The sequence below is a fragment of the Grampus griseus genome (genome assembly GCF_964374135.1).
Source record: "Grampus griseus genome assembly, chromosome: 14".
In the NCBI taxonomy this organism is placed as follows: Eukaryota; Metazoa; Chordata; class Mammalia; order Artiodactyla; family Delphinidae; genus Grampus; species Grampus griseus.
This window is the reverse complement of record NC_139008.1, coordinates 31087733-31102342: the sequence shown is the minus strand read 5'-3', so window position 1 is coordinate 31102342 and position 14610 is coordinate 31087733. Positions and strand designations below refer to the sequence as shown.

The 14610-nt window shown below is 40.7% G+C and overlaps 1 protein-coding gene across 1 annotated transcript in view; it reads right to left on the bottom strand.

Moving 5' to 3' along the window:
- Positions 1-14610, bottom strand: part of GRIN2A (glutamate ionotropic receptor NMDA type subunit 2A) — a gene marked incomplete at both ends in the record, with an annotated part of 362339 nt that overhangs the window by 75482 nt on the left and 272247 nt on the right. Inside the window, 3 exons of the mRNA XM_082671041.1 lie at positions 3428-3581; positions 3694-3862; positions 8761-8966. Coding sequence (XP_082527167.1) covers positions 3428-3581; positions 3694-3862; positions 8761-8966 — 529 coding nt within the window. The remainder of the gene's footprint in view (positions 1-3427; positions 3582-3693; positions 3863-8760; positions 8967-14610) is intronic.

Below are 14610 nucleotides of genomic sequence, written 5' to 3'. Positions count from 1 at the left end.
AACTAGGCTGATAGCAGGCCACCTTTTTATTAAAGTCTGTGACTACCTAACACAGCTAGAGTTCATCACAAATTCCAATGTAATGAGCTTAATATATAATAAGAAACTAATATGTCCGAAGCTTTAATGATATTGGATAATTTTAAAACCTGAAGGAATACTTTGTAATGCAGTTTTGATAGTGCAAATACTTTAAGAAGCAACAAGTACCAAGACAACTTACTTGACTTAAATAAGCCAAGATGAGCTCAAAGAAACCAATGAGACTAAAACTGAAATTTATCTTAGTTAAATTTAACTTGAGTGCAAACAATATCGTGTCCCTGAAAGCAGCAGTTTGGTAGTAAGGTGTATCCAGGAGAAAGAAATGAATAATTAGGAGATTAAAAATTACTTAATATTCAAAAATAGAGATGTTAAAGTAATTCTCCAGGTTGGATGTGCTGATGGCATAGTGTGTCTCAGCAGAGGAGGATCACTGTAATGAGTAAAGGAGCATTATATACATGTAAAGTATTTGGTGTGTGCTTTGCACACTGCATACACATAATAAATTAAATGGAATAGCTGCTGGGTTCCGTGGTTAAAGCCAGAATTGGTGGTGGTGGTGTGCTGTCCAGGGTCCTGAAAAAGGCGTTCTAGTTTAAAACACGCACACTTATTAATCTGATAACTCCTTTTCTCTGCAGGTTATGATGACATTATTAAAAATATTAGGGTAAATCCTTACTGAATTCTTGTACTCACATGTCAGAATCTGTAAGCCTTCAGTAGACTTCACTGGGCACTTGATGTGTCCTAGTCACTAACTGGTCAGAAAATCAGATGGAAACGATCAAGAAACTGATCCCAGATGTTTTCTCACTTCGAAGTGACAACATCTGTCCCTTGACTTGTGAGGATGGCAGAGAGATTCTGCTGTAGTATTCTGGTTTTAGTAAGTTAGGTACCTATGAGTGCCATGAAGGATGGCTATTCCCAGACACCACACACACACACACACACACACACACACACCCCACAACAAAGAAAGTCATTAGAACAATGATGAGCTACTGTCTGTAGTGTCTAAGATGTGACCCAGAAGTATTTTTAGATAGCTCTGGATTACATCCTCTACTGGACAGATTCAACAGATTCAACATCTGTCTGTGAAGGAACTTTAATCTAGAAGAGACCCCAGCTCAGCATTTCTTTGGATCAAAGACTCCAACCTACTTGGAAAGTCTTAAGAATTAACTGAATATTGCCAGAGACATCATCTCTGTCCTTGAAGAGTCGCTGGTTACATTTTGATACAAAAGCTCAGAGGCATTACCTGCAAGTGTTTCCGATGTGAGTTAATGGATTTTGCAGAGGAGAGAGAATAGGAAATAATGAAGAGCAATGCAATCAGATTTTGAATATTTGGCTCTTCCAGATGACTGAGCCAGTGAATGGAAAAATGTAGCTTAGCATGGTTCATTATGACTTTCAAAACCTGCAGATAATGACCGTAAATAAGGGGGTGCACAGTCAATCTAATAGGGATGTAATTTAGTGACTAGGAAAAGTATTAAGCCTTCTGTGTAAAAACAGCTTTAAAAATAGCTTCCTCTGGCTACAATTTATTTTATTCTTAAAGATACAGTAGGAAGAGTAGGGGGAAAGGAGGTTTAGCTAAATTTAGCAAAAATACTTGACTTTTATGGAAATGTTCTACTAACACAGATAAGATAAAAATCTAGGGAAACTGGGTTGAGGCCAGATTCAGTATCAGTGACTCATATTTATGAGACAAGTCAATGGAAATATTTTTCCTCTTTGATTGAACTGGACGAAAAGTTCTCTCTAGCTCACTAAGAAGATAAGTGGACAACTTTCTCTTTCCATTTCTTCCACGAACTCCCTTCCTCCAACCTCTAGGACCAAAGATCTCTGTTAAAGGTTCCAATAGGGAATGGGGAAAAAGACGATTACGAGTGACTGTGAGTGAGAGTATATCCAATAATTATTAACATTCTGCTTGTGTTGTCAATATCAGTAAGCAGTACTTTTCATGATCCAGTGAGGCTCCCTTATTAAGATATGGGCATCGTTATCCATATCAGACACAGGCACAGAAGGAACACAGTGAGGTGTGTATTTGTCAAGGTCCACATTACTCCAACAAAGGTTACAAAAATGGAAGCGAGTGCAAAATCAGATCCAGTGAGTGGTAAGGATTTCAACAGCTTCAATGGATTATGGAAAATGAAAACAGTAAATCCATATGTCTCTGTGAGTAAGGCAGTATCCAAAATCCTGTTAGTCAACATTTCACTCATGAGAATGAAGCTAGAACGCTTCACTGGCTGCTAACACCACATATAAATGAAGACAGTGGAAGAGTAAGGCTATGGGCTTGGAGCTGGCATCCACAAATGGGCCCTAGTCTGCAGTTTTAGTTCTCTAATAAACAAAGTTTTTTTGTCTTTGGAAAAATGTAAGAAATTCAGTTGACCCTAATCTAACTGTTTTCACTCTCTCCTGCAGTTTCCTTCTAGGGGTCAATGTTTGTCTTAACCGTCCCAATTTGGGACAAACCCACTGACATGGGAATGCCAAGGGGAAGTTAATCTGAATCCCATGATCTTCAAGACAGTCACTATCAAAAACTGTTTATGATGACAAAACACTCAACACAATGATTTCCTTTAAAGAAAAAATTAAAAATGCTTGGCTATATTCCATGCAGTTTCAGTTACACCAGCCAAGCTACCTAATGCATAGCTGCTAAAGAAAACCAGATGATAGAAAAAAAACAGAACTACCTTGCTTTAAAAAATAAAAACCTTTTGTGTAAAAACATAAATCTAGGAAACAGTTAAACGGAGAGTAAGAAGAATTTCTTCTCTTATAAACCATTCAGCTTAAAGGATAGGCACATTTAAAATATGATTCCATTAATTTTAAAACAGTGTATCCTCTTCAGACTGCTTCTGTTTTGTTTATCAGAGTACTGGTATAAATCATTGCACAGTCATCATTATTTTTACTCTTACATCCAGTAAATAAATGACTGTCATTCTAGTGAGGGATGGAGGATGGGTATGTGGCTGCTAAATAAAAGTTTATGAGCTGATTTAAATTAACTGTGGACAGACAGGTTTATTTTTTACATGCTTTCAAGGCTCTAAGCAATATATCTACTAATCTATATTCTGCACTATCAAGGACGGTATCTGAATATATGATTGTATTTTTAGCAGCTATTTCCAAGTTAAAGATAAATGAAAGATGTTAACTGGGGGAAAATTTGCGTAATTCAATGCAACAGGCTTTCAATATGCTGACGTGGTTACCTAGAACTGAACTAGGTCCTATCTGGTCCTGTCTTTTGAGCAAACAAGACAAAATACCTATAATTCCTCATAGGAAAGCAATAGTGACTGTGAAGTTCACATACCTAGAAAAGCAGAAGGTGATACAGTGCCATTGCTTCTTGAAACCATGACACTGATTCCCGTCTCCACAAAGGGCACAGAGAAGTCCACCACTTCAGAACGTTCCTCATTGATGGTGAGTGAGCCAACTGCCATGACTGCCCGTTGATAAACCACCTGGACACAAGGCAAAAAAAAGAACCGTCCCTTTACTTATCCTTCCCACCATCCCTGAGGACCTTGGGCCCTAAGTCTGAATGAGGGCCCTTGGGATGGAAAGATAACTTACTTCACCAATCATTCCATTCCACACATTGTTAACTTTCTTGCCATGCTTCCCATTAGTCACCAGGTAAAGGTCATAGGTAAACTTCACTGTTCTCGAAAGCTTCTTTAGGATATCGATGCAGAACCCCTTGCAACATTTTTTAACATTCATGCCCTCATTGGTTGAATTGCTGTAGAGAAAATCCCAAGATGGTAGAGTATTAGTACTGGAAAATGTGTTCAGTCATTATCTACACTCTTCTACTATTTTTCACATGGGAAATAGAGGCCCAAAATGAGGAAGCGGCTTCTACAAGGATGTTCAGTGAGTTTATGACAGCAACAGTAGAAAGTGTTCTTAATTATGACAATAAGCATGACAACAGGTAACATTTCTTGAGTAATTACTATTTGCTATGCACTGTGATAAATGCTTTATACTAATTGTTGGATTAATCTTCACAACATTTTTCTTAATTAGTTAGTATTCAGATCCCCATTATACAGATGAGAGTTACTAAGTCTTATTTTTTTAAAGCTTATAACACATACAACCTCTTTAGATCAGAGTTTAGTCATCTAATCTAAACTGAATTATAAAAACTTATTGGCAAATGGAGGAGAGGAAGATGTGAAATTCTCAGAGCAAGGAGAGTTTTGCTTTATCCTTTCACTGAAAATAGAGGTTGGCAACCAAAGGGAAGAAGAAAGGATGCCTTACTTACTTAGGAAAGATACTCTCCTTGCTGAGGAGAACTAAGAATTATCAGCTAAGAATCAGGAGACCTGGGGTCTACTCTGTGTCTGAGTCTGTGAACTTAATGTCTCTTGATCGAGTCGTCTTGCAAATGAAGGCTCATTCATAACATTTTCCCTCCCTACCTATGTGGAGGCAGTGTAAGAGGTGACACTACTAAATAGCAATGTCCTTGATCAGGAAAAAGCCCTATTAAAATACAGAGGGCATTGCTGTCGTAAAACCTATCATAATCTACCAAGGTTACATTTGTTGCTTTGTGTCAGCCACTCTCCTTTATTTACTTGACAAAGTCATACTCAAAGGACACTCAGAAAAACCAGAAGTGCTTTTAAAAGGGAAGGAAACAGGGGTCTTCCCAAGTGATAACGAAAACTATTTAAACCACTGCTACAGGAAGATCAAGACCTCTCTGGGCATTGCACTTGGTTCCACCTTGCCCTGGGGCATCCATTAGTACCATGGTCAGATGCTGAGTCACGTATTTCATAGGCTATGTGCTGCCTCAATATTCCATTGTTGACACATCTACATACTGAATTGTTATCTAAGCACTAAAATGATGTTTATCTAACATCATTTGGTCTGTGTTTCCACATCTGGAAACACAGACCATATTGGGAACTTTTGTTGGTTGTTAACACAAACCTTGTGTGCGTGTGTGTGTGTGTGTGTGTGTGTGGAGGAGGGGGTATGACGACTACCCAGACATCTGAGAAATGGTGCCCATGTCATCTCTCTGCTCTCCACCATCACCCAAAAGAAAGGGAGACTCATAAAAACAAATATGGGGAAAGGGATCCAATAAGTCATCAATTCTCTGGCTGTATAATTTCCCAGTGTGGCCAGTGGATGTGCCTTGCGAGTCAGACAGAGCTGCTTTCAAATCCTGGGTCTGCCCTTGACAAGCATGGAAACTCGGACGGGTCTCTTCATTCACAGACCTCAGTTTACTTATTCGTGCATTGAGAAGGCTGATACTTACCTTTCAGGATAGTTGGAAATATTAAATAAGGTATCTAAAGCACCTCTCACATAGGTGCTTAAAAATATATTTCCTCTCTTTTCACCAATGATTTGACAGTTTAGGGGATTAACTGGCAGGATAGCCATTTATCCTTACAGATCAAAACAGGTAAGTTTTCCTCAATTTTCTCTTCACGTCTTAACACTCAACTAACAGGTAAGAAGAAAAGTCTGATTTCTCAGCCCATTTCCTACTACCTGATTTTTTAGAAGAATGATGTGTGCCCTCAAGACCCCACCATTTGCCAGAAGTGAGAGACAAAGGGTTTTCCCTGAAAGAATATCACCAAGAAAACAAACACAATCATGTTGTCCAACAGGAATCCTTTTTGGAACCAATCAGCCTGCCTCAAAGATGTTACCTTTAGGAAATGCAGTTGATCTAAACTGTGTTAATGTTGGGATGATTGGATCCTAGTAATTTTCTATTGCTTTCAGGTAAATCAAAGACTTTAATTTCACCTAGAAGCACAGTACAATTCTCATGTCACCAAGTGGGAAAAGGAAAATTGCAAGCCACCCCCTCCCACAGGAACCCAAATTGTGAATCTGAACTTGTTAATCTGTTTCTATTCTTCAGTTGAAAAGTCAATTCTTTTAAAGACAGTAACTTATTTGGAGGTTCATTTCCTCCAGACCAGTGTGACTCAGCACTTGGTGATCTATTGTTTTCGGCTCCAAGTCTTCTGATTTTAAAGACTTTAATCTCCAATGACTGAGTGTGAAGCATAAGATGCCCTACTTGATTGGCCCTGTTGAATCAGAGAAGATATTGTTATCATAAAAGAGGTGCCCCAGTGGGGTTATACTCTTTGCTTTGTGCCAGCCACTCTGCTTTCTTAATCTGACCAAGTTCTGCTCAAAGAACACCCACCCAAGTCAAAACCTCCTTTGACAACTTTTCCACATTACCCCTTCTGTCATTCCCCCAGTTCATCACTTCCAAGTACTGCACTAGGCTTCCTTCTGTTTCCCAAACTCGCCAATCTCTTTCCTCCCTCAGGGCCTTTGCACCTGCTCCTCTAGCTGGGTGGCTCTTCCCTAGTTCTTCACATGTTTGGCTCCTTCTCCTCCTTTACATGTCACCTTAAATCTTACCTGTGTGAGCTGCAGGAGCCCCACATACCTCAAGTGACTCCCTTATCACACCACCTTATTCAGATCCTTCACAGGGTTTATCCTAATGTGGAGCTGCCCTGTTCCCTTATTAGTTGAGCAGTTTTTTAACCGTGTGCACCCCTTGACTGCAAGATCCTTCCCGGTTCATTGACGCATCCCCCATGCCCAGCACTGTGACTAACACAGAAACTATGTTTCATGCGTATTTATTTATTGACTAATCTATTCAGAATTTCAACCCCAAAGAGGCTGATGACTCCAAAAAAAGCTGATGATTATTTACTGAATAATCCATAAGAATTTCAACTCCAAAAATGCTGCTTATTGATAAAAAAATTTCTCCAAACCAAAATGCACCTTCATAATACACTTAGCAATCATATTCTTAAAAAATTATCTTTGGGCTTCCCTGGTGGCGCAGTGGTTGAGAGTCCGCCTGCCAATGCAGGGGACACGGGTTTGTGCCCCAGTCCGGGAAGATCCCACATGCCGCGGAGCGGCTGGGCCCGTGAGCCATGGCCGCTGAGCCTGCGCGTCCGGAGCCTGTGCTCCGCAATGGGAGAGGCCATAACAGTGAGAGGCCTGCGTACCGGAAAAAAAAAATTATCTTTATCCAAAGCACTGAGCCACGGCGATTTGCATCTTGTATAATAAGAACTTAGGCTGGAATTTGCAATGTGGGAGGAAAAGTATCCATTCACCCTCCGTTCAAGTTTCATCAACATTGGGGTGTCATATTCTATGCTTGTCACTGAAGACACAAATATTAATAAGCCACATTCCCTATATTTAGGCAGATAATACTCTGGGGGAAATACAGACAAACTGTAAGCCATAAAAACAAGTGAGAAAGACAGCTAGAGAGTGCTATGGACTTAATGTTTATGTTCCCCTCAAATTCATATGTTGAAACCCTAATCCCCAATGTGATGGTATTTGGAGAGGTAATTAGGTCACGAGGGTGGAACCCTCCTAAATGGAAGTAGTGCCCTTATAAGAAGGAGCAGGACAGCTTGCTTCCTCTCCCTCTGCTCTCTACCAGGTGAGGAGAAGACAGCCATCTGCAAACCAGAGGGTCTCCACCAGACACCAGATCTGCCAGCACCTTGATCGTGGACTTCCCAGCCTCCAGAACTGTGAGGAATAAATGTCTGTTGTTTAAGCCACCCACTCATGGTAATTTGTTATAGCAGCCTGAACTGATTAAGACATAGAGACATAGCCAGGGTACTGTGGAAGTAGGGAGAACTAACCTAGCTTGTGGAGGGAGTGCTTAAGACTTAAAGGGCAAGCAAAAATTGTCCAGGTGAAAGGAGGCAATCAGAAAATATTCAGAAAAAAAAAAAAAAGATTTCCACCTAGCGGTAGGCTTTTTCCTTTTGTGAATCCTCCACAAGGGTGGTATTTGTGTTTATGTTTGCATTACAAAGACAAAATTCAGGGCCTTGGACTTGGCCATGAAGCTTTATGTATCTCCAAAGGGTTTATAGATTAGGGAGAACCCTTCACCAGGGGATCTGATAAAAAATGTCAGTTCCTCTTCAATCGTAATAAAAGAGGAAATGACTTAGATGCAATGCTGGTTTGTTGCTGGTGACCTAGGAGATCCCCAGGAGATCAGCTCCACCTTAAGCACATCAGAAAGTCACTTGTAAGGTGGATGTTGACCCCAAAATGGAGAGAAGCTTTGAAAATTCTGAAAAGTTTGGATCTGGGAAATAAAAGAGAGGTGGAAGGAAGTGGTAGATATGGTTTGGGGGAGGGAGCAACCAGAAAAATACAAAAGAAATAATTATTCTAGGAAATATTGAAGGGGAGGGTTGACTTACCATACTGGTTAAGAATATGGTGGTGGAGTCAGATGGACAAGCGCTTGAGTCCTGCCTCTTCCATCTACTAGCTAAGTGGCTTTGAACGTGCTTCTTAATCTTCTCATAACTCAGTTTTTATCATGTTTTAAATGGGCAAAACCATGCACCTCGTATTGCCGTTGTGGGAATCAAATGAATGCAAACCACCTGGTGTAGTTCCAGGTCTTTTAAAAAAATCTATTTTTATACCCACCTATTATAATAGAGTATATTTTATATTACATTCTATTATTATTGTAGAGATACCACTGTTATCAGTGATACAGGCTATTGTAAAGGATTGGGCACATTCAACCGACAGCATCCCTGGACTCACTTGATTCTGATGAACTTCCGACATGGCACAGTGTTCCTCACACACGTCTCAGTCAGCGGGTCTATGTCTTCCACGATGACAAAGGGGGCCTCCTCCAGTGTGACGATGCTCAGATGGTTGTCGTCTGGCTCACAGTCCGAAAAGGACTTGTACCTGGGCCACACGGCGTGCCTCAGGCTCAGGGTGTGGTTCTCCCACTTGCCCACCTGGTATAAAGAGAAAGACACACCTGTGCTTTCCGGCACCACTGGCTTCCAGAAAGGTGAGTCCTTCCCCGTAAGAGGTATGGGAGAAGAACCCCATCATCTTCAGGGCTTTTCTGCTACCTACCTCAACGTACACTTCTGTTTATATGCTAAGAAAGATGAGGACAAAGGGAAAGCAGAATACTGGGCCGCTCCCATGCCCTGGACTCTCCCCAGACTAATAAATACGGGGGTGGTGACAAAGCACTGATGCCGCTGGAGATCCCCAAGTGATTGTGATGTCCTGCCAGAGCTCAGGCCCACTAATGTCATGAAAAGAGCAAGGACTTTTAGAATCAGAGGTCTAGGCTTGAATCCCCAGATCTGCCACTTACTAGCTGTACAACCCCAGGCAGGCTTTTAATCACTATGAACATCTGTTTTCTCATCTGTAAATAGACACAATTCCACCTACTTTATAAGGATGTCGTGGGAATTAAATAAGGCAATTCGAGAAAAGCATATAGGGCAGTGCTCAGCACATAGTAAGGACTCCAAACTCTCCCTCTTAAGTATAGAAGAGAGTCAGTGAGAGGGAGAGAGATTTTAAAAGTGCTAAGAAAAAGAAAGAGGAAAGGGGAGAGGAAGATGAAGTCCAAGGGCAAAAAAGAGGGAGGACTGGCAGGAGAAACAAGGGGGTAGAGCAGGTGAGCAGATGAGAAGCCTCCCTTCAAGCTCAGATACGGTTCTATTTAAGTTGAAATTAAGGTGAATTTTTCTTAATCCAGCACAGAGTGGAGACTTTTACTGCTTACTGTACATCAAGACCTGTCAAAACAGAATCGATTGTGTTCCCTCTGAGCAGCTGTCGGCATCTTAGTGAAATCAAATTGAAGGCTGTATGTTTTGAACCTTAATTTTATTTGACAGCTTCTTGGCACTCTCGCACACACACTGGGAGAAAGCTGCCCCCAGCACCGCACTTTGTGCTTCCTCCTCCCGTTCCCAAGTGCAACTGCTCGACACCACAGAGCAGCGCTTTATTTGTAACACAAACCTCAAGGAAAATAACTCGTCTGAAGAGCAAAGTGCCAAGTCCAGCCTTGTCTGTGTTCATATGACCCACTCACCTCTCCTCCTGTAATGTGTCACCAGAAATGAATCTCAGGCCCTTAAAGAGAACTCAGACACGCTGGACACCAGGAGAGGTGATAGGTGGCAGGAGAGAAGGCAATCAGTGCTCTGGAAGATGACATCATCATTTGGACTGGAAAATGTTTGCTGCTTGTAGAGAAACATGCCGTGTGGCCAATTACAAAACTGTCCAGCTTCACTGATACCTTCCTTTTTAAGTTAGGAAGGGCAGTACAGTAATTTGGTCAAGCAAACACGTTCATCTCCTCAGGCTGTGATGTAACATAGGCTGGAGAGAATGTGGAGCCCATCAAATTCTTAATTCATTCAACACAGATTTACTGAACACCAGCTATGTGTGTGCTGACACCAGCCCGGGAACAATGAGGGATAAAACAGAACGATTCCTGCCTTGTTGGAACCATCAGTCAGCTGCTGGACAAAGACCAAGCCAATAATAATAAACATGCAAATAGATAAAGAGATATCCAAGCTCTTCCTTTTGGAACATGTTATACTCATCTCTTTCTTTTTCATCTCCCTTAGAAAACTCAAACATAGCCTTCAAAAGAGCCTGGGCAGTTCAGTGGGTAAGACAATGGCTTTTGGAGTCACACAGAACTAAGTGCTAATCCTGGCTTCATCCATTAGCTGAGTAGCCTTGGGAAAGTTGCTTAACCTCTCTGAGTTTTGCTTTCTCTATCTGTAAAATGTGGATTGCAACAGGATATGCTTTCAGAACTGTAGTGAGATTTGAATGAGCCAAACATGTCCTTGAAGCATTGAGCACAGAACTTAACCTGTAACATCGTGGCAGCCGCTATTATTTTATTACTGTAGGTGGCATTTAAGATACAGCTCGAATAGCACCTAATCTGTAAAAGCATTCCTGTCTTCCCTGGTAACAGAGAACTTTGCTCGCATCTCCACCACAGCATTTGATGTTATACTTATAATAATGTCACTTTTGGGCATGTCTGTGTAGTCGGGAAATGTGCCAATATTACCACTTAGTTTAATCCTACAAATTCCACGTGGTAAGGATTATTATTCCAGCGTCACACTTCAGCAAACTGAAGCACAGAGAGGTTATGTAAACTGCCCAAACTTGCACAGCTAGTAAGTGGTGGATCCAGAGCTATACCATGGAACTATGTGAATCCAAAGGTGCTTTCCCACTAGTGTTTCTATTAATTGATCTGCAGTAATCATGTTATTGCTCCAAGACCCTTTCTTCCTTTCGGAGACAGCTCCTTAAGTCCCAAGGTAACATAAATAGAGGCAAAGCCCGTTTAGCCAGCAGAATCTTTGGTGATGTCACTGACCATGTCACATACCCTACACCATGGGAGGCAGGCAAAGCTTCCAGCCCAAGGCTGACTCATGGAGAGAGAGGCTGCAAAGGTTTATGAGTTCCCAGAGTGCAATAACTTCCTGAATCTCCTCTGAGTTCCTCTCTCCCTTCCCAACACATCTAAGTAAGCACCTATGGGTCAGCCAAGGAGGGTGAAAGCGAGTGGTGGTGGGAAAACTTGATTAGGAGCTGAAGCTGCTGTGTAAACATTGCCCTAGATCCTGAGAGCTCTTACCTCCTTCTCTGAGTCTGACAGGCTCCTGTTCCAAACGCCAAAAATCTCAACTCCAGGATTTTATATACCAGATAGGGGAGAAACAGACATCCTTCACTTTCCCCTCCTATGTTCCTATTTACAAAGGACTACATAACTGAGTCTGGAGCCTGTAGACAGGCTTAATAGAGATGTGTTTACTCCATAAATGTTTACTGAGTGGTTACTAGGTGCAAGCACTGCGCTAGGCACTAAGGGTACTGTAGTGCAAGCAGCACAATTTTTACTTGCAAGGAATTTTTATGCTAATTGGAAAGACAAACATGAGTCAAATAACCCATAAAAATATACATCGTACAAACTGGGAGGAAGAAATAAAATATGGGTCTAAGACTGGAAAAAGGGGGAAAGAAATCACGTAAGTCTTCCCCAAGAGGTGGCACTTAAGCTGAGACTGGAAATCCAAGATGAGAGGATGAGGGGGTAGAGGGAGCAGAGGCAGGAAGAGCCCTCCAGGCTGGCAGGGGCCAGATGACGCAAAGCCTCGCAGGTCCAGTTAAGGAGTTGAGATTTGCCGTAAGAGTTAATCTAGTCTGTTATCCAGAATGGAAAAAGAAATGAAGAAATCATCATGAACATGGGTCCATGTGTAACTTTCCCAAAAGTGGAAGCTTCTTGCCCCCTCCATTCTTTTTTTTCTTTTTTTTATTATGGAAAAACTTTAACTCATACAAAAGTAAAATACTAGAATGTATCTCCATCTTCCCGTTATCGAGCTTCATTAATGACTAACTCATGGTCAATCTTGCTTCATTTATACTCCCAACCACTCCTCCCATATTATATTGAAGGAAATCTCAGACATCATAACATTTCATTCACAAATCCTTGATTTGATTTAAATACCTAATTTTCATTTGCTTAACAATATTATACCTCAACAACCTATGTGTTTGTGTATATGTTTCACTCATTAGATTGTGATTCCTCAGTCTAGCAGGGATATATATATTATATTATATTATATATATTAATATATATGTATATTAGTTGGTTTCTATGTCCACAGCTTCTAACTCAGGGCCTGGCACAGCTGGATAGGTGTTGATGGAATGAATGAACACACCACACTTAGCAGAGTCTGTAACATTCGATGACAGTGGTTTGTGTCTGCTAATCCCAAACTCCTAATTTATCCCTCCCTCTCTTTCCCTTTGGGCAACCATAAATTTCTTTTCTATGTCTGTGAGTCTATTTCTGTCTTGTAACTAAGTCATTTGTATCATTTTTTTTAGATTCCACATATAAGTGACATCATATGACATCTGTCTTTCTCTGTCTGACTTGACTTCATTTAGTACGATAACCTCTAGGTCCAGAGATTATTAGGCACTATTCTTAGCACTATTTTCATTCTTATAAACACCCTATACACAAGAAGAAGGTGTGGGCAGATGATTTTTATCTCTATCATGAATTCTGGACTTGAAAACAGTCCCAAATTCCCCCAACTAGGCTGTGTGGGAGAAGAAAAAAAATCTTTATCTTCAAAATAAACTGGATTTTGGTGATAAACCTTTAAATGTTTTCAGCAAATAAACTGAAGTTTTGAGGACAAAGAAAAATAATTGACCTCTAATGGAGAAAAGTGATTTTGTTAAAAGAAGTGGAGAAAGGGGAAATTAACTTTGTAATGATTTTTTAATCTGTTCTTACTAATAAAATTTAAATGCTGTGCTTTTAGAAATCTAATTCCTCTTCAGCTCCTAGGAAGTGTTTTGTGACAGAGCAGTGATTACTTATCAAAACGTTCAGCCAATATTTTCTCAGAGGAAAAGATAATTTCATCTCCAGAAACTGTCATAAGTTAATATTCATCCCTTAAGGTCTGGTTAAATCCATAGCGATGTCACAGAGGCTGCGAGAGGCTGGAAGAAACGAGGTTAATAGATGTTTGTGACTCTCCTTTCAAAGAGGTATGAGTGCTTGACTGTATTTGATCTATTCATGAAATGCTTACAAGAGACAGTTAAAATCACCTCACAACTGTTCTCTCCCAAGCCACTCCCTAAAAACGTATATCTAAACACCAAAATCATAGATCTACCTCTACTCAAATCCTTCCATGACTCATACTGCCCACAAAATCAGTCAGACTCCTCTTACATTAATGGACTCTAGAGTATAGGTCCCATCAACCTCAATACACTGTCCTCTCTCTCTTTCTATCACTTTGTTGATTTCTCTTTTGCACACCCTATACACACCCTCACACTAAAACATATACATCTACACCTTCAAACACACATACGCTTACACCTACACACACTCACACATGTATGTACATATATATGTATGTGCATATGTGTATACAGTTAACCCTTGAGCAACGTGGGGTTTAGGAGCACTGACCCTTCGCGCAGTCAAAAATTTGTGTATAAGATATAGTTGGTCCTCCATAACCATGGTTCCTCCATAGCTGTGGATTCAACCCACTGGGGATCATGTAGTACTGCAGTATTTACTACTGAAAAAAATCCATATATAAGTGGATTCAAACCCGTACACATGCACACATATATATATCATATATTTATACATCTATACATGAACACACAGCTACACTCGTACCTACCTGAATTCACAATACACACATATATACACTCACCTCCACACACGTACAACTACACACACACACATGCCTAACACACACCTACACTCACACCTCTACAAACATGCACAATACTAAGCCACAATGATGCTTTTCACTCTCACCACACATACCCTGAATGACACCCATTTCCCCGCCTTTGCCTGCACTACTTCTACGTGAAATTCCTCTCCTTATCATCTCCACTGACTGAAATCCTACCCACTCTTTCCAGGTACAGCTCAAATACCGTCTCTCCCCTGCAGCTTAATACTCCAGCTGGAATGCATTTTGTTTTGTTTTGTTTTTTTGC